The sequence below is a fragment of the Folsomia candida genome, unplaced genomic scaffold (genome assembly GCF_002217175.1).
Source record: "Folsomia candida strain VU population unplaced genomic scaffold, ASM221717v1 Fcan01_Sc017, whole genome shotgun sequence".
Taxonomy (NCBI): domain Eukaryota; kingdom Metazoa; phylum Arthropoda; class Collembola; order Entomobryomorpha; family Isotomidae; genus Folsomia; species Folsomia candida.
Window position 1 is genome coordinate 1,521,977 of NW_019091209.1, and position 25,541 is coordinate 1,547,517.

At 39.6% G+C, this 25,541-nt stretch overlaps 3 protein-coding genes across 8 annotated transcripts; 1 reads left to right on the plus strand and 2 right to left on the minus strand.

The window, feature by feature from the left end:
* Nucleotides 1-5,365: 5,365 nt before the first annotated feature.
* On the plus strand, nt 5,366-14,422 carry LOC110856737 (zinc finger protein ztf-16). Of its 5 annotated transcripts, none has more exons than XM_035857328.1 (10): nt 5,366-5,952; nt 8,457-9,111; nt 10,110-10,263; nt 10,748-10,784; nt 10,859-10,940; nt 11,005-11,107; nt 11,535-11,861; nt 12,334-12,568; nt 12,662-12,854; nt 13,528-14,422. In XM_035857328.1, exons 2-10 carry the CDS (start codon nt 8,668-8,670, stop codon nt 13,795-13,797), a joined length of 1,845 nt encoding a protein of 614 aa, XP_035713221.1. In that variant the 5' UTR covers nt 5,366-5,952; nt 8,457-8,667; the 3' UTR covers nt 13,798-14,422. The 5 variants fall into 5 exon arrangements, with proteins under 5 accessions (XP_035713221.1, XP_021960961.1, XP_035713222.1 ...); XM_022105269.2 differs by having other exon boundaries at nt 8,462-9,111; XM_035857329.1 differs by lacking the exon at nt 5,366-5,952 and adding an exon at nt 8,048-8,396.
* LOC118437880 lies at nt 14,276-17,527 on the minus strand. 2 transcript variants are annotated; one of them, XM_035857333.1, is made up of 5 exons: nt 17,073-17,527; nt 15,764-17,006; nt 15,475-15,611; nt 15,225-15,385; nt 14,276-14,940 (listed from the first exon to the last, which is right to left on the minus strand). In XM_035857333.1, the coding sequence occupies exons 1-4, from the start codon at nt 17,124-17,126 to the stop codon at nt 15,248-15,250; spliced, it is 1,572 nt and encodes a 523-aa protein (XP_035713226.1). In that variant the 5' UTR covers nt 17,127-17,527; the 3' UTR covers nt 14,276-14,940; nt 15,225-15,247. The 2 variants fall into 2 exon arrangements, with proteins under 2 accessions (XP_035713226.1, XP_035713225.1); XM_035857332.1 differs by having other exon boundaries at nt 15,764-17,527.
* A 143-nt stretch (nt 17,528-17,670) lies between these two features.
* Nucleotides 17,671-25,136, minus strand: LOC110856817. The gene is made up of 16 exons (XM_022105376.2): nt 24,629-25,136; nt 24,341-24,550; nt 24,022-24,279; nt 21,662-23,720; nt 21,190-21,586; nt 20,915-21,117; nt 20,699-20,842; nt 20,496-20,612; nt 20,334-20,410; nt 20,182-20,278; nt 19,872-20,092; nt 19,652-19,784; nt 19,501-19,579; nt 19,293-19,433; nt 18,911-19,088; nt 17,671-18,830 (listed from the first exon to the last, which is right to left on the minus strand). Exons 2-16 carry the CDS (start codon nt 24,388-24,390, stop codon nt 18,653-18,655), a joined length of 4,332 nt encoding a protein of 1,443 aa, XP_021961068.1. The 5' UTR covers nt 24,391-24,550; nt 24,629-25,136; the 3' UTR covers nt 17,671-18,652.
* Between the last annotated feature and the right edge of the window lie 405 nt (nt 25,137-25,541).

The window sequence follows — 25,541 nt, forward strand, 5'->3', positions numbered from 1 at the left end:
ATATAATAATCTCAACCATGCAAAATTCCTCTTTAAATTAAATTTACAGATAACCTCATAAAAAGTAGAGGATATGTTATATGCACTTTTTTGTTTATGTTTAAAATTGCTGACAGTGGTTCAGAAGTATTTTTTATCCAAGTGGAGAAAATAAAATACTTTGTTGATTACTTAGTATTCATGTCGTCGAGAAATGTGAGATATTTTATTATTACATTAACCTAACCATTCCACGACAGCGTTGAAATGCAGGTTCACTCACTCACTCTATTGTCAGTATGAATATATTTATGCACACAAACCAAAGCTAAATCTTGTTAGTAGTGCAGTATTAAGCAGAATGCAAATTGCGTGTTTGTTTTATTTTAGATTTATTCACGTATCTACTTCTTTAATATTTTTACTTCCCTGAAACAATTAGTTGTGTACCTTATGAGGTGGCCAGACTACATATTTAGTGATGTGGAGAGGGTTAAATTGCATGGTGGTCGTCTCAAATTCGTGAGATTAATTAATTTTTCAGTACAAGCAAAATTAACTTTTCAGACATTAAGTGCTTTTCATTTGTATTTTTACATAATTTATGTCTTCAATTTATTTAGCGTCTTATTTTTTTAGGAATTGTTAGAAAACAGTTTGTTTTAAATACGTATCAATTTTTCGAATCGGTAAATAGTCTCAATTACAAAAATACAAAAACTACCAATGTCGGAAGAGGTGTCAAAAATCAGGAAATATGATTGATGCAAGTTATGCAAATTCGACATGAAAATGCACTCTTTTGAGCAGAAATTTGTGCATGTGCATAAAACAACCCGTGGAATACATGTTTATGATTATTTTAAGATGGGTATTTTGACTCTGATAATTCTGCTCGTATTCACGGAATGAGTGGATTTTGTATCTCATTTTTTTCTTTTACGACTCTGCCCACACTTCCACCTGCACTTTTAAAACACGACGTTGTATGCAATGCACTTAATTCTGGTTGAAATGAGAAAGGTTTTAATAAGCATTAAGCACCTGCATAGGTACGACTTCCTTGGATCAATTTAAGAGGAAGATGCTCTCTGATAATAAATATAATGTGCAGCAGTGGCCGCGGAAGGGCGGAGGGACAATGTCCCCATGGTTCTTCATCATCTCCCCATCTTATGTAAACCCGTCCCTCCACAGTTAATGTCCCCGGATGTCCCCACGGCTTCCGCGGCCACTGGGAGTCAGGTCGGATTTTCTAGACTTGTTGGCATTCTCGGCATGATAACAAGTGACAGACTTCCATAAACTCGAAAAAAGTAGTAACGCCTGGAAAGTTAATGGACAGAGTCTGAATCAGATTTGAGAAGGAATCACTCATACTAATTAAGCCTTTTTTCAAGATGAAAGTCATCTGAAGAATTTAGAGGGTAAATTCAGATGGCAACCTATAAAATCTAAATATTATATAACTACATACGCAAACTTGGATTAATTAACGACTGTGTAATTAAAACTGCAATTAAACTATTTATACAATCATTCTTGTCTTACGTACGTACAATTTACGACGTATTGCAAAAATGATAACAATTGCACATATTTTGCCATGCTATAAAAATGATTTGTTTGTATTACGTATTAATTACTCATTGAGGTAATTCACATAGTCCTTGTAAACTTTGTAAAAAGTGTAAATTTTGTAGAATATTTTTAGAAACTGTTACAAAATAAAGAGACGCCCTTGATCTGAGTAAGTTTACAAAAAATTTGGGAGCTAATTTCCTATCGAAATATTTCTGGAAGTTTATAAATTTACGAAAATTACGGATTTTGCAAAGCTACCTGATGAATTTCTTAACAACGTTCTACAAAAATCATGTTTAAACTTTCATAAGGAAAAATGCCATGCAAAAATAAAACCTCTCTCTCACAATTCTCGTCTCGAGAGCCCTCTCCTCTCTGCAGATTAGTCTCTGCAGTGCAAAATATATCGCAACACTCTGCAAGATGGAGGATGTTGCGAATTGCAAAAACCATGAGTAGCAAAAGCAAAATAAAAACCACCATCAACAAAACGTACACCCAGTCGTATGTACATGATAACATTACATACATCACTATTTAGGATTAGTTGTTATGCAGTACAGTTGATGCTTGTCATGCATGCATTTGGCTAGCCTGGCACCTTTACTTGTGCAGATTGTGTATCTGCAAAATGCAAAAGTCGAGTTGAGTTTGAGACTGCGATGCGATCTGCGACTGGTTAAAGTTTTAGTCTCATTCTCATCATTGACATTTTCGTGACTCGATAAAGTTTGCAATTGCAATTTGCCTACTGCTGAATCTGCACGCTGTCTTTGACGGTGTGTGTGTTACACTTATTAGTTTTGCATGTATTTGGTATGTCGATATCTGTCTATTTCTTGGTTGGTTACATGCATATGTCAATGACAAATGTGGTGGCTGGCATTTTCAGAGTGCAGTTAGTTACACATTATACATTGATTCAACAAGTGGGTGGGTCTCCAGTGGCCACGGAAGCGTGAGGGGACAATGTCCCCACGGTTGTTCGATGTCCCCATCATCTGCCCATCTTATACAAACCCGGCCCTCCCCCCTATCCTACAATGTTCATGTCCCCACGGCTTCCGCGGCCACTGTGTGCATCTTTATGCCAGAGTTCCCGATAAAATAAAATAAAATGTGCCGTACATAATTTCTTCCCTAGGAATATCTATGAGAAGATTGTAAATTTTGATGAAAATTGCAACGACGACGAGATCTCGGGTAATCGTGAGTGAATGTAATTGTACATACATAAGTAAAAAGTAGACTAAAAGCAAGCAAGAGAAGTAGTGCAGTGTGTTAGTTAGTAAATACTGGCTTATTTCAACCAACCATCGTTAAAAAGAAGTGCAGTAGGAAATCAAAGCACCGATTTTGATATCATAATCTCTCTCAGATTGCATTTATTTTACGGGATTTTTATTTCATTTTTGTTTTTGGGTTAAAATTTAAGTCGGAAAATATTTTTATATCAAATTAATTACTGACTGATTAATTAATTGTTACGTAAAGAGTGACACTGCTTAAATAAATAAATATAAAAAATGGATTTATTTATTTTTTCTTCAATGTGCGGAAGGAGTGGAGGATGGGTATAAATAAAAATATGTGCAAGTAAAATAGTAAACAGAGCATGAGGTTCGCTTATGTATATTGATGATAAGTAGTTAATAAACATGTAAGAAGAAAATCATTAAAAATGCTGCGGGGAGAATATGCATCCTAATTTTGTTGAGTGAGGACGTTATGTTGTTTGTAGTATTAGAGCTTCGGCGTAGAGTTGTAAAATGGTCAGGGTATGAAAATTAAGAAATTTGTTTTACAAAAGTTCGGAATTTTATTTAAAGAAGCAATGCTTGATTTTGTAAATATATTTTTCTTCGATTTTCTCGTATTTATTTCAATTTTTTTCGTCGACCGGAAGCAAGTGAAATAGTTTCAAAATTTTGAAAATGTTCTTATGTTGACCATTTCGATTACTCCCGGTTTTTCAGATCTCTTTTCATTCATGAGGAGCCTTCATTTTTGGCAAACCGGGCTTGCCTTAAGTGCTTGGCGTACAAATAATAAATGGCAACAATTTTGCGAATTTTTGGCATTATATTCCACATTTATTGTAACATTTGCCTTATAAATTTAAAGCTCGGCAAACAGTCATAAATTCCCGTCATCCCAGGTACAACTCTACTTTTGCATGCATATTTTATTTACAGAAGAAGAAGAGCAGTGCATAAGCACTATAAGTACAGTACTTGTCGTCGTTCCGTGTCTGATGTGCATTAATTTAAATGTGTGATTAGTTATACTTATGGAGGTTTTGCCTGGTTCGTTATTAGGTCCATTAGCCTACTGCCTTCCTGTGCCCGAATTGAAATGAATTCGCCGTATTTGTATCCCACGCCATGGCATCATTCCTCCTATCTGCATAAATATCCATACCGTAGTTAGTTAACTCTACTAGTAAATATTCCTTAAATGGTAGTCGTGGGTGATGTGATGTGATGTCGGTCGGTCGGCAAATTCTTATTAAATGACGGTCAAAAATCAAAGTGATGTTGTCCGCGATGTACTTGTTCTCTGTCCTGTTCTGCTTAAAAAATTATGAAATAAGAACAGGAGATATTCGGTACATACTTCTTAAATGACTGTTAAACATCAAAATGATGCTACGATACGACGTTGTCCGGGATGTACTTGTTCTCTGTTCTGTTTTTTTATGGAACAAGAACAAGCGATATTTAGTTCCTCGATCAAATCTTCAATGATGCATCTCATCTCTCTCTCTTTTTATTCAATTAGTTCACCCTCTCTGACTGACTGGGAGGATTGGACATAAATACGTACGTACGAGATGAGATTGGCATTAATACATTTTACATTACAGTTGGTCTCGTCGTCACCAGTGGCCACGGAGGTGGGACAATGTCCCCAAGGTTATTCGATGTCGGCATCATCTGCCCATCTTATATAAACCCGGTCCTACAATGCTAATGTCCCCACGGCTTCCGCGGCCACTGCTCGTCGGAACAGATTTAAGCCGAGATTGTCGTCCAATTCCCATCCATCCAACTGGGGTCATCGTTCAATCTAATTCAATAATATTTTACCCTCGACCAGAAAAAGTTATCCTCTCTGACTGTCTACCAATCTAATAATGAGTGAGGTTTTTTTATGAGGACATGCTCATCCTCTGACGATGATGGTCCTACTTATGCTCGTACAGTTGGACGAACCCCACAATAATAGAGAGGCACACAATAATGAAATGAATGATTCTCATAGGATGGATTTATTTAGCTGGTCGAACGAAACTGGGTTACTGGAGGATAGCGGTTGTCCTATTTTGGCAACAATTTATCATAATTTCACCTCCTTTTGACCCACTAATTCTTCTACCCGCAGTACTTCTCCCACCATGCACACGTTATGCACATTTGTACCTCGATGATGTACATATGTAGCTTAGCTGCTGTTACAATTGCTCGCCATTATTATTATTATTATCGCGTGGTATTTTGCATTTGCCCTAAAATAACAAAAAAGCCAAAGACCAGACCAGACCCACGTATCAAGCGAAATCTGCACATGGATGGATGGATGGATGCGAAATAAAGTTTTTTAAGCTGGTGGTGCTGCTTCTGCTGACTTGCTTCCATCTCCCATAATAAATATTACTATGAGCGTCACCAAACCAGCCAAGCCACGAAATGAATATCTGCATACAGACGTACGAGTAGGAAGGAGTTTACGCATAGAGAATAAGATCACCATCATCACCATCATCCCAATTCAATCCCATTTAACTCTTGTAGTTTAGTGTAGTGTAGTGTAGTGTAGTCGTGCAGACAATTCGCGAGCTGCATTAGTGAAGAATTGCGAGTGAGTGAATATTTATGTATACGGCTTTTTCTGTGGAAGGTTTTGCCATGCAGGAATGAAGAAGATAGCACAATTTCTTCTTGACTTCTTTCTTCTTCTTCCGACGACGACGACGAAACTTCACGACACTCCGCGCGTCCCGATCATCAGCCCAATTAATCGGGTAGTTTAGTTTTGCGGGTGGTTGTATGTGTGGATTGTTCTTAGTCTGGAGTTTGTGGAGAGAGGAGGAAGGACGGACAGAAGTGGGTGTGGGTGGGAGGTGGTGGGGGGAGGAGGACAAGAAGTGGTCGAAGTTGGTAGTGGGTCAAGAAGAAGATTGAGTGGAAATTTTGAGATGTTTTGTACTGAACTAAATTAGTGTGTGGAAAAGTGTCGTGTTTTGTTTCTTCGAATGTAAATAAATAAGTGTTGTTTATTATTGTGATAAGTGACGAATCTAGTTGTGAAGATAAGGCCAAAGTTGGAAAAATTTGGACCGGATTTATATTACACACACAGGGGCCGGTCTTCGGATAGTTGATACAGGTATGAAGAGAACCTTGACGCTGTTAAGGTATCAGCAAATTTGTAAAAATATATATGGGTTAGAAATATAGGAGGAAAATTGGGGGTATATGTTTTTAAGAAATTTCAAATATTTCATGAGGAAAATAACAAGGTTTTGATGAGCGTCGCATCTCGTGCAAAATTTTACAAAACTGTACATATGAGGTCCATTGCATTTGCAGAAATATCTATCCTTAAAAATTACCGAGTGTCGCATTTCGTGCAAAATTTTGCCAAACTATATTTGCAAAAATATCTGTCCTTAAAAATTGTTCCTTAATATAAGAAGTTAAACACGTATAAAAAATACCAAAGTGTATCATGATCCATTTCATTTGCATAAATATCTCTCATTAAGAATTACTCCTTATTAAACATGTATATATCAAAAATCAAATTAATTAAACCCACCGCAACTAACTCCCAAATTAGGAAAAAAACCCATTGAACCACTGATCCAATTGTTTCATTGAGATGGACCACATTTACATCATGACACACACACAGCAAAGCAACGCCGATTGTCAGTCAGCCTGTCCTGCATATGTAACACTCACCAAGTGCAAGGTTACCTGAGTAGAAGGAGATCCTTCTTCTCATTGTTGTCAGACAGGTCGGTCGGTCGGTCGTCGTCGTCGTCAGTTTTCAAAGTCATTTCAAATCATCCTCATCGAAGGTTGCCTATGCAAAAGTTTGCATTGCATGGCCTCTCCGACCGATCCGCTCCATTTACATGTATCGATGATGAGGAGCCGTCGTTTTTTTAAAATTTGAGACACAATGCAAAGGGCAGACGTACATATAAAATGAGATAAAATACTAATAAACTTCTTCTCTTCTCCTCCTTCTATCCTAGTCACCTACTTTTGCAAACAACATCTTCTCCTTCTGCCCAACTTGATCTTCTCTCATCTGGTTTGCTTTTGACGATCTCTCATCTCATCTCATGCATCCACAAGTTTTTTGCAAAATGCAAGCAATCCACTACTCGGTGTGGGTATGACCACGACCAGAGTGGCACACACATACACAGGGTAAGAAAAACAAGCAGGTAAATGCTCTTTGACTTGGTTCACATAGATAGATTCGTAAAAGGAACTTGTGCTCTGCTTAGTGTAAAGTGTGCTATTCGTACATACAATCTGTAGCAAAAGTGGTATCATTACTTAGGAATAAGGCGTGTGTGGCACACCGCACGAAGACCACCGCAAAAGTGTGAGTGTTGTAAATTTATCCATTCAGAAAAGACGGAGAGGTGGAAATGAATGGAAAGCATTTCTAGGGGTTTTTTACCACGTAATTTTCAGATTATTTAGTTGTCCATGTAGAAGCGATGATGATGACCCACATCGACCCCGCATCAGTCGTGACGAGGACGACGCTTCATTCGCGACTAATCAATAACGTAACGGTAGAATCATACGCATCCTTTTTTTCGGATCTGTTAGTAGGAGAGAGCAAATACAAATAAACTAAATTTGCCGTGTCAGTCAGTCAGTCAGTGAGAGATGTCACACAACAAATCCGTACCGTCGGGGAACATTTACATATATAGATGCTGCTATATTTTATCTCTTTAACCTAACCTCAACTAACGAACCACACCTGAAACATAACACTTATTATAATAATAACATTATCATCATGGCTTCTTCTTCCTTCTTGAGCTAGTTGAATTGGCATCCATCCACGCAGGATGGGGAGGGAGGTAGGGAGGATCATTTGGATGTCAAGGTATTTGGGGCAGGAGTCACATATAGGATGTTGACGATTGCCTACCTACCTACCTGGCGATGTACGTAACGATTATTGTATGGGTTCCTTCTCCTTGACTCTTAGCTTAATACCAATTTAAGGCTGCGAAATAAGAGATAGCCAGATGGATGGTGAGACACACATTTTCAAGTGCGAATGTAAGGATCTGCATGAGCTGGGATACTAGGCTGGGTATCACATCGCGTTACTTACTTACTCACTTATTAGCATCGGATTCGTGTGCTAAAACGAGTTGTGAAGAATAGGCCAATGTGCTAGTAGTCAAAAGTTGTTAAACTGAACTGAGGCTCACCATCACTCAAGTTTAGTTTGTACGTAGCGTTAAGAACAATATGAAGAAATGAAGAAGATGGTGGTGGTAGTGGCAGTATGTATATGGTATCGGTGGCCTAGTAAATAAATAAGTTGCCGTATTACTCAGGGGATTGCTTGCGAGTCAAGAGTATCATGGTCGTCGTCGCATTGTTGCTGGCTTGGCTTGGCTCGGTTAAAAAATAATCTGCAAAACTAAACTAGGAGCAAATAGAGGAGGAGGAGGAGGTGGTCGTGGTGGTGGTGGTGGTGGTGGCCGCAAAAGTCTCAATCAATTGTGACTGACTTTGTTTCCATCCGCCACGCGAGAGTGGTACATAATAAGTCGGCATAATGTACGTACATACAACAACGGGTAATAAGCATTAATGTAATTGTGTATTGTTTGGTTCTAGAGAAGTGTCCTAAATTAGGAGGAGGGACCATGACGTGAAACGAATCAATGGAACCCAGAAGATTGGCGGTGGAGCGGGTTCCGTGATTTTTTTTGGAGGGGAGAGAGTGACTTACCGGTGTTGGATTGATAAGTGTGACAAGGTTTGTGTCCGTGTTCGTGACTGTGTGGGTGGGAGGGAGGGGGACGATTGACTGACCGTGGTGGTCAGAATGTCGGGTGAAACGCAGGTCGAAGTGCAACTCCATCACGCCATCGCGTCCCATCCCGCGATGAGTGACCCCATGACGAAGTTATCCTTAGGAGGGAATGGTCTCCACTCCAGTGGCGGGTCTACTGGGGACGATTCCAGCGGGGAGGAACCCACCCATCGGCATCATCATCACCATCATCATGTCGTCCTTCCGAAAAAGATTCGACTCAAGGAGCCCAAGAATATTTCGATCAAGTCGACCTCGTCCCTGATTTCGATGATTTGCCAGGCGGGCGGTGGGGGTGGGTCCAGCAGTGGAAGCAGCAGTCGGGACGAAAATTTAATGGATGATCAAAGCCCGGATGGGGACGATGACTGCAACTCGCTCAAAGACGGTGGTGGTGGGAGCGTCGGTGGTGGTGGTGAAAGAGGTGGCATGACACATTCCCTCACTTCTGGAGAGGTACGTATGTATGGAGTCAGATTTACAAATTTTACAGTAATCATCAGTGAAATTGTAAGGTGAAGGATAAGTCGCATATGCATAGATAATTTTTGCAAATAATTTGGCAATTTGGGCGCATGCAAATTTCTATATACATTTTCGCAGTCTCTCAATTTTCTGCAACCCTATCCAGATCATGATCGGTTTTACATATATCGGTTCGAAAAACAATATACAAATGATTTAAAATTGATTTTATGTCGCCATCCACACAATCACACCGGCGTACAAACAATGAGAAGGAAGTTGCATATGAGACGAGGGTGAAGAAACTAATATTTGCCGTGTTGGTAGTTTATTTAGCACAGCTCTAGCAAAACAAGGCAGCATTTCTATACGTGGTGGACTCAATCCATTATTCGTAACAAGTCTGTATTATGCCTACCTATTACACATGCAGATTTGCAAATGAGCAGTGCAAAATTTAATTCGCAATATATATCTCGAACTGATTTGCACATTCAAATCTGTCCTGATTAGGTAGGTAGCCGGGTAGTGGCCGCGGAAGCTGTGGGGACATTGGCATTGGGGAGGGACGGGGTTTCTATAAGATGGGGAGATGATGCGGACATCGAATAAACAACCGTGGGGACATTGTCCCTCTGTCCCCACCCAAGCTTCCGCAGCCACTTATGGAAACTGTAGATTTACGAAATTATGAAAACCAGTGGCCTTAGAAGGCGTGGGGACATCTGGGGACATTGACATTGTAGGAAAAGGAAGGGACGGGTTTACCACGAATAACCGTGAGGACATTGCCCCTTTGTCCCCTCACCCTTCCGCGGCCACTGACCGGAGTGTAGTCGAACCTACGAAATCATTTACCACTTCTTCTCCCACCGCACTTTTAACTATTTAATGTTCGAAAAAAGCACCCTAATAAAACTCTCGTCTCACATTTTCATCCATTTCATTTCATTGAATTTGTTCTTTCTTTCTTTTTACGATGGGCTCAGAACTCAGACGACGCGGATGCCGATGGAGAGGACCACGTAGGATTTCATTCCTCCAAGTCTGAGAAAAATTGCAGGTTGCCGATCGAATGTGACGTGTGTAACATGAGATTTTCTAACGGGGCCAATATGCGGAGACACAGGATGCGTCATTCGGGTTTGAAACTTTATCTGTTTATTAAACTTTACACCACCAACCAGGTCCAGTTCTCAGAAGGCTTGTTTCTCTTGCGGAGAGGAGAATTTGCAAATAATAATAATAATTTTATTATTATTGTTATTATTGTGAGAATAATAAAAGGAGGGTAGTTTTTTGCACGTACGTAAATAAGACGAGTGACATGTATTGTGTGGCTGACTTTTAATTAGTTCATGTCTTTCTTCTTCCTCCCCCGTATTTACATGTTTGCGTCCCATTCTTCTTCTTTTCGTGACCAAGTACAAGACCACCACCGACCTGAATTTATTGCCATCTTGCCCTTGTCCCTGGTCATTCGGGAGAGATTTTATTTAATGACATAAGGAAATCATGAAGGGCGGTGGTGGTGGTAATCGGACCCCAAAAATAAAAAGTGACCCCGCACTCACCTCGGCGGTAGTTAATGTTAATATTAATCGCTCCTTGTTAAATTCGTCTCTAGGTATTAAACCGTTCGAGTGCAAGATATGTCAGAAGCGGTAATTAATTGTTTCTTTTTTGTGGAGAAAATAAATAGTTTTTTGAAATTTATGTGTTTTTGAATTTTTGCCAGGTTTTTTAGGAAGGATCACTTGGCCGAGCATATGGCCACGCACTCCAAGCTGTTGCCATTCCGGTGTCCCATATGCAATAAAGTGAGTGGTGCAAAGTGAGTGGTAACAAGGTCAAGTTGGTAACATTGGATTTGTGTGTGTGTAGGGATTCCAGCGTCAAATTGCGATGCGAGCTCATTTTCAAAATGAACACGTTGGAGGTTCTCAAGACGTGGTGAAAGCGTGTCCATTGTGTGCTTATAAAGCAGGTAGGATTTATTTATTCTTCTCAAAGTCTCATTTTTCCCAGACTTACAATGTGAAGGTTTCTCAGCGTATGCTCTCCGATTTTGAGGCTCAAACTAGTCTCAATCGATCACAAATTTAGTTAATATGAAATTTGGGACAGACATGATCTTCCAATGGGAACATTTGGCTGAGATGTTTGCATCCGAAGAGGAGAAGTCGCGCAGTAAAGTCGATAAATTTTACACTTTCCAAATTTACTGGGTGTTTTCTCCTCTTGGGATGCAAATATCTCGGCCAAAAGTGCCCATTCGGAGATCGTGTCTTTCCAAAATTTAATACTAATTAAATTTCCCATCGAATGAGACTGGTTTGAGTCTCAAAATCGGATCGCATACGCTGGGAGACCTCCATTCCTAGTTAATTATTTGCCTGCTCACTCACTAACAGGGTCCATGAAATCCTTGCGTGTTCATTTCTACTCACGACACGGGATTGACCTCGATAACCCGATGCCACACTCGCCCTCGATGAATAACAATGGGCGTTCGACCGCGTCCCCGTCGGGGGGAAATCCGCCGGGCGAGTACAGCGAGCTCGCCCACGCTTTGGGATTTGAGGACCGTGGCGAAAAGAGTAACGACTCGACCATGATTCCCTCGCACTTTTTGGTCCCGCAAATCGAAATTTCTTCCAATTCGCCGTATCCGGCACACTTTCCGTTCAATGCGGGATCGAGCTATATTTTCTCTCGAGAGGAGAAACACAATACTAATGGTGATACGATTTTTAGGAAATATTTGGGTGGGCAAAATGTATGCTTTGTAAAAATATGAGGTATTTTGATCTCTGTTGTTCGCAGGGTTTGGATTTTTGGGGGTGTTACACGCACAAAAATATGAAAATCTGCGTATGGAAAAGCCAGCAGTCATACGAAATGTCAGGTTTTATGAAGAAATTTACTTTTTATCGGTGTCAAAATGCATTGTTTTCATGATTTTTTAAAAATTCATGAAGTATTTTGATAGAGATAAAAAGTACATTTCTTCAGAAAACTTGTATTTTCGTGCAACTGTTGCCTTCTCCACATAGATTTTCACCATTTTGTGGGTGTGACACCCCTGGAAATCAAATATTTTGAACAACTGAGCTCAAAAATACTGTTTTGACAAAGTATTTTGCCCATCTATTTCAGAAATATATACATTTCTGGAATAAAAGTGCAATTTTTTCTTCTTCCAAAATTCAGGCAACCGAAGTTCCACTCCGATTTTACAAAACCAGATTTCGCCACATTCTGACTCCAACGTCCCAACGAGCTCTGACCTGGTAAAAATTGTGGTAAAGAAGGAAACCACGACGGACGATAGTTGCGCGGACCAATCGGCCGGTTCTCATTCCAGAGATTATTCCGACAGCAATAATGACGTGCAGGACATGCCGGAAGATTTGACGCTGTCCTCAAGCAACGGAAATTCCTACAGGTCAGACTATTCTTATGATTAGCAGTTAGTTATCCCTGTAAAAAAGTGGGGGACGGGGTTGCCTTCTCTCTTCTGACACAATTGTGTTACCAGATCCCCGGAAGGTTCGCCGAAATGCAGCTCTTCATCCAAACTGTCGCCGTTGAAGTGTCTCCTCCGCGAGGACTGGAGACCACAGGAGACCGCACAAAATGGAACCGGTGGCAGTGGTGGCGTTCCTACGGCTCCGAGAGATCGAAGCGATAGCAGCTCGGGACATTCCAGCAACTCGAATTTCCAAAATCAGGTATATAATTTTACGATGCGGAAATTTTATGGAGTTTACTTTACAATCCCGTTTTAAGAAAAAGATTTTTGTACTTCAAGAAAACTTGCTATTAGAAATCGTAACAGTTTTTCTTTACAAAATTCTTGCAATATGATAAGGAATCGATAACCAACTGTCCAAAGCAGCCCTCCAAAACCGGTTCTCATCAGTTTTGGGCACCGAATTTTGGACATTAAAAAATCCACAAGTGTCCAAAATTGAAAATGAGGCAAAATGATACAAGTTTTTCATTATTGAATATCTCCATAATCTGTTGACGTATATGTAATCTCCCATTCATTTTAAGTATTTTAATCTGTACTACAGCATGATTTAGAGAATTGCTTACTTCTCATGTATGGAAGAAAACATGTTAAAACAAAAGTTTCTTGAAATTTAGTGGTATTATACACACACCAAAATGCTCAAAATTAATGCGAGATTACGTATCTATACATACATAGATTTGCAAAAGGAGTCATTATTAAATAACTTGCAACATTTAGCTGCATTTTCAAATATTGGGCGCTTTCGAACATTTTGGACATCCAAAATTATTTTGCCCAGTTTTGCCCCGTTTTAAACGGTATCAAGTCCAAAAACTAGTTTTGAAGTCCAAAACGAACCACTAATCTCTTCGTTCCCATTCCAGTCCTGCGATGGAGAAGTGATCACCTCCTCGAACGGTCAAACGCCCCCGGAAACGGCGGCGTCGCACTCGCTGTACGGTCGTCGCGGAATCCCGTTCCCCGCCCTGCACCAATGCGTTTACTGCGGCATCATCTTTCCCGACAAGACGCTCTACTTCCTGCACAAGGGCTGCCACTCGGAAATGAACCCTTGGCGTTGCAACATCTGCGGAGAGCTCTGCAACGACGTGTACGACTTTAATTCCCATCTGCTGAGCAAATCTCATCAGTAAATTATTCCACTATTTATTTATTACTTATTTATTGTTGTTATTTATCACGTGTAAATTATTCCGCGTGTGTTTGTCACGTTATTTAAAATCATTTTACAGCAATCTCATTATTATTTGAAAAAAGAGAACTAAGGAATCCATTAATTTCTTATCTGCCCGATAAGCGTGGAGCGTATTGGTATCGAGAGAGAGATATTTGCCATACCGTAATTTATTATTAAATATGTATGTACTGCCATGACTTGAAATTGCTATTTTTTTCGAGTCCTCTCAGTCTCTGTCCATTAAAATTAACCAAAAAAGTAGTTAATTAATTGTTATGATTAATTATGTATGTCGGTGAGGTGGGTGGGTGAGGGGTGGTCGTCCCGCTGTGAGAGAATTCCGTTCTTCCAAAAACTTATAAATACAAAGATGTGAAACATTGTTGAGAAAATATTTATTTATAAAAATCCAATCCACCCGGTCAAAATCGTGGAATAGTTTTTCATAAAAATTTATAAAAATTGAAATTAGTATATATTTTAATTTGACTAATAAATAGTGAGAAAAATATTGATACCGAAATTAAATCGTCGTGCTACTTACAAAGTTTTGAAATAAATTGAATTCTGAATAAATTTGATATCAAGTATTAATGACCTATTATTCATAATATAGTGTAATTATTATACTATAAATTAAATCGCGATTCACACACGCACAATTTTCTGGAGACATTTTAAAATACCAATTCTGCCTTTTAGACAGATGCACAATGGATTTTTTTTAGTAAGTATCATGATAAAGTTTGGGTTGAAGAGATAGTTAACAATACAATACTTTTGTATATAAGTATTAATATAAAATAGCTGTATCTGACCAGTTTTACAATTAATATAAAAAACACGGTATAAAAGTGCCCATGACTTCGAAATCGACGCAGCGATTGACAAATTTTAGATTAATTAACAACATCCTTTTGTATAAAAAACGTATAAAAATGCCGATTGGATTACACATGACTTTTAAAATCGACGCAGCGATTCTATTAGAAAAAAAATTACTGAACAACAATTAGTGACACTACTTTTCCTTCACGGATAATTTTACCGATGATTCCATCGCGTAGTTGATGAAACTTTTGTTTTTCATGGGGTATACCTGGAAGGGAGGAAGGAGAGACGTTTGTTAAGTAAAATGATGGACATATCAAATTATTAATATTGAGTCAATTCACGCCAGGCTTTGTAGCGTAATCAATTACGATCTTTTGACGAAACTTGGAACATCTCGAAGGTAATTTTTGCTTGCGAAATTACAAAACCTTGCGAAGATAAAAGGCATGTTTTTGGTTCGTAACCTGATATTCGTAAGTTTATGTGGTTACGGGGTTACGAAGGCTGACATGAATTGCCTCATAGTTTCTAATTAATTCTTTAACTTACAATTTAAAAATTATTGATACACGTCAATTTTCACCACTCGTCGTCGGAGTCGCTGGTATCGACCACCCATGCCCATCCCATTTGAAAAAACTTAAATCTCGATACGGACATCTCTTCTGACATTTAAACTCCAAGACATTTCTCAGAGTTTCGTCACCAACCTGAAAACGAAATCAACACAAATACTTAAATAGTATTCCATCCTATTAAAAATACGCAATACTAAGCCATTAATGTGACACTAACTTACATAAAGATCATTAATTATGACCTGATCCATCTCTTTCATCGAAACGAGCAGCTCCTTAAATGCATCCATCTCATGGTGCTTAAAATCGCGTCCGATTTCATTTTTCCTGTACGTGTCGATCACCAAGCTATTCAGTTCTGAAGTTTAAGTGCATGCGGAATAAAATAAATTAACATATTGGTTAAAATATGTAGATGATACTTTTTCGAAAAGTCGGTTAAATAGGTATTTATCGAAAATTTGTACATTTTCTGCTTTTAATAATATAATTTGAAAAGCTGACACTCACTTTTGTACAAATCACGGCCGATTAACAGAGCTTCAATGGTATCTCTCATTCGTTCTGGATAAGTTGGCAGCCACAAATGAAAGTGATTCAACGTGTCCAAACCCGCACACGCCTTAAGAACCACGCCCAACTCCATCCCACCCATCTCCTTCTTGTGGAACGTATCTAGCGCCAATGTCGTCAAGTTAGGAAACGCAGTCTTCAACCCCTCCAAAAGCTTGGGATCGTACAACTCGTTAATATTCAAATCCGTGACGTTTGTCAAAATCCGCTTCGTTTCTAGCAGCTTTTTCAAAATTGCATCCATACTTGTCGACTTTTTGCATATCTTTCCAATCTTGAACGATTCCAGGGCTGGCATTCCTACGATATCTTGCCAGAGATCGGCATGCTGAATAATGTCGATCAGGTCGTTTTTGTACGTACGCAATTTCGACATCTTTCTCGGCAAACGGAATCCGGATGAGGTCGAGTTATCCAGATCGTAGTTGTCTTCCATGCTGAATCTTGAATTGGCGTAGATATAGGAAAAAGACAGGTGGACGAGTTGATCACCGACTTGATTTAGTAGACGTGCGAGGTCTAATGGTTTCAAGTCTCTCAGAGAGATGTCTGGGGGCCGCATGTGGTCCAACTTGAGGGTTAAAGAATCTAGGAATTTTGAATTTTTCAAATCTGGATAGCTTCCCCACGGAAGGGTGACCTTTCTCAAATTTGGTGAGGCGTTGACGACCAGCTGAATAAAACTGGTGAGAGCAGGGGACGACTGTTCAGAATTCAGCTCGAACACGGTCAAATTTGGTTTTTGTGGGAGCGGCGCTACCAGAATTTCTCCAGTGGGAATATCTTCCGCGTTGTTGAAGATGCAATTGATTCGAAATTGTTTCAAATTCGGACAGGAGTGTTTGAAAACGTGGAAAATCGATGGTAAATAGTCCCCAGTTTCGATTAGAGTCTCCAGTATTTGGACTTGATCACTAAATATGTGACACAGATGCATCAGCTTAGCGGCGAAACGGTAAGTGGCCCCGGCACAAGAAATCCGTTTGGAAAGTCGTTCATCTAATGTGAGACAGAGTTGGAAAAATGGAACGGGGTCTTTTTCATAGTCGTCATCCTTGTTGGTAAGGTTCAGCACGAGCCTCGTGTTCGGGAGGGAGAGGACAATTTCGTTCCAAAAATGACAAACCAGTCGACAATTTTTCAACGTGGCGGAGCTCTGTTCGAATATTTTCTCCAAAATCTGAAAGTTGGAAAAGTTGATTTTTGAACGCGATATTTTCAACGGTTTTAAGATCGTTTTGCTTACAATTGGATTATTCAGTGCGACTAGTTCCACACTTCTTTCTTCTGGAGACTCCATAATCTTGAAAAAAAGTTGTCGAGTTGTCGACTTGGAACGCTTTCCTAATTTGAAATTACCATTTATTTTTTAGAAGAATTTTTCACATTTTGCAAATCATTAGAAATTTTGTATATTAATTGGAATAGGAAATGTTCTCTAACGACTTACAAAAGTTTAAGTTGATGAACAATGGTTTGAGGAATGAACTCACATTAATTAAAGTTAATTAACTTAATTTAATTGTTATAAATACAGTGGAAGTGTTGAACTTTTTTACATTTATAGCACGTGTACAATTTGAATCACAGTGTGTCTTTCCGCACGGGTGGATGAACACCATGAAAAACCTCGCTGGGGTCTCAAAAAGTGAGGCCATGTGGAATAGTTTTTCACTAAAATTTATAAAATTGATATTGGTATTTATCTAAATTTGACTTATAAATAGTAAAAATAAAAAAATATATCAGAAATTATATTGTCCTGACTGTTAAATACTACTTAACTTACAAAGTTATTACCATGCAGGTTTTGAAATAAATTTAAATTCTGAGTAAATTTGATATAAAGTATTAATTCTTTATTTATTCTTTAACCCACTTATCAATCCCATATTATATAATTATTTATGCAAGTACATGAGACTGCACGCGTGTTTATTCATTTATTTTCTTCCAGATTTTTTTGACGACGATTTTCTTGATACAAAGATTGTCATTCAGGGAGAAGGGATTCGGTCAGAGTCAATTAATTGTTAGATCTAAATGTTAAAATCATCAGGAGTAGTTAATAATTTAATGTATTGCTCTCTGCAAAATATTTATTTTAAATGATAACAACAAATTTGTAAAGTTTAGCAAGGAACGCAATTAGAACTTTGTCTCGTTTTAATGAAACAAAACTATACAAATAATAAATTTATGTTGGTATCTATCTATGGTAAACTCGGTCTATATAGCTCATATGGTTTACTAAATTTCACTATTCAGACAACTATTATAATAAATACGTAAGCAAAAATTAAGCGTTTTTATGAAAACAATGATGTTGGGAAATTGAGACAAGTTTCTTATCCACAAAGGAAAATGATAATGTACAAAAATATTGGATACGTATGTATGAATTATGAGTTACACAAATATAATTTGTAAATCGAAATTGAAATTAAATAACTGTGATGTTCCTTAGCTCAGAACAGAAGATTATGGAATATTATAATGAATATTCCTGGGTTGGTGGGTTGGTGGAAGTAAGGTAACAATAATAAAAACAAGTAACAAGACTAACTATACATACATAAATAATAGTGTAGAAACTATAACACGTAGCGCCTACATAAATACAACTATCATCCTAATAGGTAAACATAGGTATTAGTAATTTGTATGTATGTATACAGAGGAACACAACAAAGTAGAATGTAACGAAATAAATAACTATAACTATAATACAACTAAATGAGCTACGGAAAGTTTCCGTCGGAAACATAATTGAATCGCACAAATTTACAGAATGTTTGGGATCATGTTGACGTGGTTCTGACTAATTCAGATGGGGCGTGGTGTGTGAAGCCCTTCCACATCGGGCCCCACGGTGGGACAGTGGTCAGAATTTTGTGGCCCCCAGTCATGCAAACCATTGGTCAGGGAGGGTCGATGAGTGAGACGATGGGCGATGCTGAATCCGCCACTACCTTCGAGTTGCGTTAGGACAATAATTACTTGCCTACATAATGAGAAGGAAAGATGAAGATTTAACGCGTATGTAACTGGATTATGTATAAGATGTGTTATGACTGAGCTTACCTGTGGAGTGGGGGCACGGCGTCCACAGTTTTCAGTTGATTTCTAGTTGATACGACATTGTAACTTTCTTGGCAATCACATTTAACTTGAATCCATTTATCATCATGTCGATTTTCGACAACTACGACTAAACCGGCCCAACCCTTGGTTAAATAGTAAGCAGTCATTCCTTCGCGACCTGAAAGGAGCAAGGTTCAAAACGGCCTGATTAATATTACGCAGTACTAAATTCATGAAATGTGTGACAATGATGAAGTTGCTTCCATTCATATTTTCGCTTTGAAAACGAGCAAATAAATTTCCCAGAAAACAAAGGTTTTCATGGAGGAAAATTGATTATGGATCCCGTTTTTCGAACCTTCAGTGGCATGAGTATGCTTACCTTCGTGACGTTGACCACGCTCCATTGTTAGACGAATGATTGCGTCGGCCAACATGTACGGAGGAGGGGCGATTTGGTCGGATAACACCTTTTTGGAAGAATGAAGAGACATCACATACCGAGGATAAGGCAAATCCACTCCTGCACAGAATAATAATTAATAGTTGTCGATAAGAAGAATTTGTATTATCTCATGAATTTTTCTCACCACTGTGCCAATGATTAAACGCGAGAGGAACGGCGAGGTAAAATCCTGGCTCAATCATCTTGTGGCATCCCACAAACCCCTGAGAGAATTTTGATACATTTATTACATATTATTTATAATTATTAACAACCCGAATGGACATGACGCTTACCCTAACTTGTCGTTTCGAATGTTCAACCAAACGTCCAAGAACTAATTTTTGAGAATCGCTCTGACTCGTCTCCAACCCTCGAAACAAAACGACACATAAATCCAATTGCGATCGCTGCGATTTTTCCGAATTCCTGGAAAATCAAAAATAAAAATGGTAAGTAATTATATTTTTAATCAATTACGAAACATGAATGAATCAGTAAAAACATGTATTTTACCGGTGTCCTTCTTGAAATAATGAAATCTCTATTTCGGTGGCCTCCATGACCGTAATTAAAATGCAGGATAAATGCTGAAGATCCGACGAAGGTGGAAGAATCCCTTGCAATCTGCGCTCGTGCCATCCGTTTCTAACTTTACAAACGTCGATACAATCAAAATATTTTAGCATGTCGTCAAAAGCTATCCAAAATACGCCATCATCTGCACCGTCCGGCATCTGTAAAAAAGAAGTTGACAAACTTAATATATTTCCAGATTAACAATAATTATGCATGTATTTGCAATTTTGGAATTGGGTCTGCTTACAAGTTTCTTTCTCAGTTCGGATGACCACAAGGGTGACGAGTCACTCCAATTTCCCTTCCAACTATAGCGGCCCCAAGGGTTTCGGAGTCTCAGTAATCTGTAACACGTAGCATTATTAGCCACGTATTAAAGGTATCCTTAACGGTGTTTACCTTAAGCCATGTGATCCATCAACATTTAGAACGGAATATGCATGCCTGGGGCGAAGACCTTTGTCCCGATATTCATCCTGAAGCAATTCATTAGCATTTAATTTTACTTTTTGTTCAAGAAATTTTATTAATTTGTAAATTTTCAGTCCAAGAAATCATTACCTCATCAACTTTCATGTTCCCACCGCCGCACGATGCTCCCATTAGGAATCGAGCAGCATGACAAGAAAGCAGTTGGGCCCATACTAAATCTCTATCAAGCTCTTCATCCGCTCCACTCTGAAAATATATTTCACCATCATCGTTTACTTTCAATTTTACGAAATTTCATCACGTTAATTAACAAATCGCTGTTTTCTTGGCACCTGGAGTGGTATACTTTCACACGGACACCCAGTCAACGTTGCAAGTCCTTCAATTGCCCTTCCAGACACCAAAGCTTCATAACACCCATGAATTTTTGCAACAGCTTTCTCTATGAGGGGGACCCAAAGCTGCCTCCGTTTAGCCTAACAATACATTAGTTCGTATTTAAAATGGAGCCACAAACTAATATTATGTAGTAACCAAACTGGACATACCTGGGAATAAACTAAACGCTTCCGTCGATCACAAGGCAGCAGGTCATCAACTATCACAGTTGTCCAAGATCCATCTTTGCACAAGCGAATTAAATACGCTCCCACTGGAGACATTTCTCGCGTCACCAGGATCCGTTCTACGAGCTCCTTCCTTTCCGCAATGACGGCAAGGGCGCTCAACAACCAACAATTGCCAAGAACACCTACCAATAAAACGTAACAAATTAATTTCACATACATAATCTTATTCATTGTTAACTTTGTATTTCCCAAACCTTGAGATATATCGGAGGGTAGCGGAGTGCGGAAAACGACCCAAACCGTATTTTCACAACCCTGTTCAGTCACGATATCCTTGGGTCGCAGCCACTGCGTGACTAAATCACCATTCGCTGAAGATACTTTGGGATTGTAGTACAACGACTTGGGAGCCGGAGGGAACGAGTCGTCGACAAATGCATCGCCACTCTTTTGACAAAAGGTAACAATCTCGTGATACTTTTGCTTAGTTCCCTTCTTCGTTATGGAAATCGTGGGCGGCATGGATGACGATCCAGAGGACGAGTTTGCTTTCCGAGTTCCTTGGCACATCTCGCAGGTTGTGGCTTTCATCGGATTCTTAAAGGTGCATTGGGTGCAGGACCATTTCTTTTTTATGTAGCCGTTGGCGCACTAAAAAATACGTAAAATTGCAAATTACAATTAATTACGAGTATGTCACTTGTTAAAAAATAATGAATCACGTACCTTGAATTCCTTATTCTTATCCCATCTACACGCCTGACAACGCGTCGAGTACAGCGGGTTTTGCAACGTGCAGACTGGACACGACCAATATTCTGCGACCGCAACGGATCGTGGTCGTTCAAGTTTCCTCCTCGACTTGAGCTTGCTGCTGCTGGGGTCCCTCTCCTCCTTAGCGTCTGAACGATGTGGCAGCGATGAAGAATCGCCATTGTCATTGTTACTCGTATCACGAACACATCCGCAAGAATCACATGAATCTGAGGATGGACTATTTGTCGCGTGGCATTTCGAACATGGCCACAGCCGAGATGATGACGATGGCGATGATGATAACGACGACGCATCCTCGTCATTTAGATTGTTCTCCTTCAAACTATTTGACGGCAGGGAGGAGCGGCGGATGGGCAGTTTAAGAGCAGACGACGACTCGGGCGACGACACGAGAAGTTCCTCTTCATCAATAAATTTGAGATCGTCCAAGTCTTCTTCGATCAGATATTGATCTCTGGAAGGAGATGATGACAAATATTTGTTGCATAGTGCTTCGATACTTGTTTTCTTTCTTGAAGAGCGAGTAGCATCGTTCGAACTATCCGTACTGTTACGTGTCCGTTCAAAGTTGCTGTCAGAGTCATCATCATCCTCAACCAGGAATAGTTTCGAGCTTGCTGAAGGAGGAGCAACTGGTACGTGACGTTTAGTTTGGAGAGATTCCTTCAAAATACTGCTGCTGCCACTACTGGATCCATAAGACTTGGCCCGAGTGACATTTTTCTTTACGACGTTGTAGTTTTCAGTCTTGTGAGCAGATAGAGATTTGTGACGTGGGAGGAGTTCCGCTGCTACGAGTGGGGTAGAGATCAATTGATGAGCTTGAGATTTGTAAGAAGAAGGGCTTATTATTTCATCCGATGAGCAAGGGGTCGTAGCGGACGAAGAGCTAGAGTCACAACCACCGTCGACAACAACCTTTGACTTTGGACGATATGGTGAAATCCTCCCACCAGTCAACGTGGGAGCAGACTTAGTCCGAGAGACGGCCAAGTCATCGTGGTCTTTAATTACAACTGAGCTTCTCGTAGTTGGACTGTTCTCAAAGCGTACAGAGTTATTCTCAAATGATAGGCTGCAAGATTCGCTCGCCACGTAAATGTCATCCGCACAAGGGGAAGCGACGCATTTATTGGGGAGTCGCGTTTTTACGGTAACAATATCATTATCATTATTGGCTTTTGGAATGTTGTTGTTGAGTTTGCAAGCATTATTATGAGCATAAGGACACTTGAGGTTCCTTACTGCAGCCTCGCGGATCATGTTCTCCGGCTGCAGACTTTTAGAACGTAAGATCGACGACTTGCCTTTTTCTGAGCAGGGTACGCCATCGTCTCCCTCTGCTTTTTCATAGAGACGATTATTCTTTTTCTTTTGCTGCAGTGGTAGTGCTGCTGGTGAAGCGTTATCCAATTTTTTGATAATGTTTAACCCGCCATCGTTTTGTTGTGGTGGTGGTTTGATTAATAATTGATTGATTGGCTGATCACTGGGAATATTGGAATCAGTGGCTGAGCGAGTCAAAGAATTTCTATTTTGTTGTTGTTGACGTAGTTTGCTGGAGGTCGAGGCATCTCGACGGGGCAGTGTGTTAAGACTAGAAGAGTTAACCTTTTTCCTTCTGAAAGATTCGTCCACATCGTCACACATTGTGGATTGTGTTGATAAATGATTATTCTTCGGAGTATCCTTATCTTTAGTAGTACTAGAAGAAGTACTAAGTTGAATAAAAGCGTGTGTTGAGATTCTGTTTGACATTTCCAAGCAGTTTTTTTGTGAAGCATGAGTATCATAAGAATCAGTAGGGCCTCCTGCGAAACAGTGGTCATTTGAGCTGCGACGACACAGTTTCGTAGGTGAGCTTGGAGGGTTATCTTCGTCGGATCGGTCCAACTTGTACTTTTCTCCGACTATCATTGGCCTTTCATCTTCAAACTTTGTTCCTCCTGCCTTCACGGCATCATCGGGTGACGGGGCGGCTTCAGTGGAGACGTTTTCATGTGTGGTGCTACACATTGAGAATAAAATAAGGTTAAATTATTAGTAATATTATATGTAAATCTACTTTGTCGTGATATGCATTGGCGCATTTCACGTAAACCTTTGTAAGTCCACATAAACATACAAAACTTACGAACTTTTGACGAACTTATGAACATCAAGGCAATTTTTCCTTACAAACTTACAAAAATATGAAGATAACAGGCATGTTTATGGTTAGTAAACTGAACATCGTAACCTTACGAGATTACGAACTTACGAAGGCTGACGTGAAATACCTCATTGTTTTTTAACAATTTCCACCTTACCATTCAATACATTTCGGTTCTTCCAAGCGACACTCGAACGAAACTGGAATTTGTCCATTCGTATCTCGTAAATTCAGGTCATGTCGTAATTTCGAGTCTAATCCGATAACGCTCTCTTCCTCCTCCTCCTTCCTTTTGTTATTTTGTTGAGCCTGACCAGCCGTCGAAACTCCGCCGCCGTCACAAGTTTGCAGATTATTAGTGAGTGGACGCTTAACTCCGCAAAAGTTGCACACCGATACTTCCGTGGGGTTGATTCTAAATACAAATTATTCAATATATTAAAAGACAAAAATAACCCTAAAATGTATCCACCCACCTATTACATCCGGGACAATACCACTGAAGAACTGACGCTATTGACCCCATTAATAAGGACAATGCAGCTTCGCAGAACAAGAAGAATTATTAGAGAGCTCCATCATTATTATTGGAATTCTATTTGACACTAATGACGCCATAATAACTTTAACTACTCGAATTATTACAAACCCTCCTCCTTCATTCCTCCAATTTATGTTACGGAGAGCTGTCAACAAAAACAAAGAAGAAATCAAATCTCAACCCAAAACATAAAAATAAGATATAAAATAAAAACATCCTTTACCAAAATCGCGACAGGACTTTCGTCGTCCTACCCAAGAAAACCTTTCCTCTTCCTTTGTCACATTCTTTTTTATGTCGAAAATTAAATCCTTATCAATCCCGACGTGACCTTAATCTTCTCTCTCAAGTAAATTCCTTTGTCTGGTTTGGTTGAGCTTGTTGGCCGGCCTGAATTTTTTTCCGTCCTCCCTTCTGAGCAGATTACTTTGAGTGGGAGGAGTCCTTCTTCCTAATGCCCCCCACCACCACCACCATTGTTTTCTTCTTGTCGCCTTCTTTTCTTTGTTGACAATGATGAGGGTGCTGGAGAGAGAGTGAGAGAGAGAGAAAGATCAGCTGCTGCTTGCTGCTGCAGATCTTCTTCTCCTTTTAAGAAGGTAGTGGTGGAATGGTGGTATGTATTTTATGGTATCCAGGATGACAGTTGGTGGGTGGAAGTGGTGGTGGTGGTATGGTGGACTTTCTCCAGCTTTTTCCAGTATATAGACCACCACTACCAAGAACTCGAGACCGAAATCCTGCTATTCTTCTTTCTGCTCCGACTCGATCCTCTCTGAAACTGAAACAAATGCTGCTTTGCCATTTGCTGCTGCTGCTGCTGTTGTGGAGAAAGTGTCCAAGTTGCTGGTGGCTTCCTTTTTTTATACTTATTTCGCTTTCACCGACTTCCTGGGTGGCATACATAACAGAAGGAGAGAGAGAGAAAGTTGGTGTGTGGAGGATGAGACGAAGGAGGAGGGGACGATGAGACGTTATCTGACCTAGATATATAAGTAGCTAAGACCTTGTTCTTACCTTAATTAAAAGGGATAACATAACGATGATGATGTGGTGGTTATCGGTTGCATGCATCTTTCTTTCAAAGTGTGAGACATGAATACGAAACTGGCTTGGTTTCTAACTGGATGGTGAAA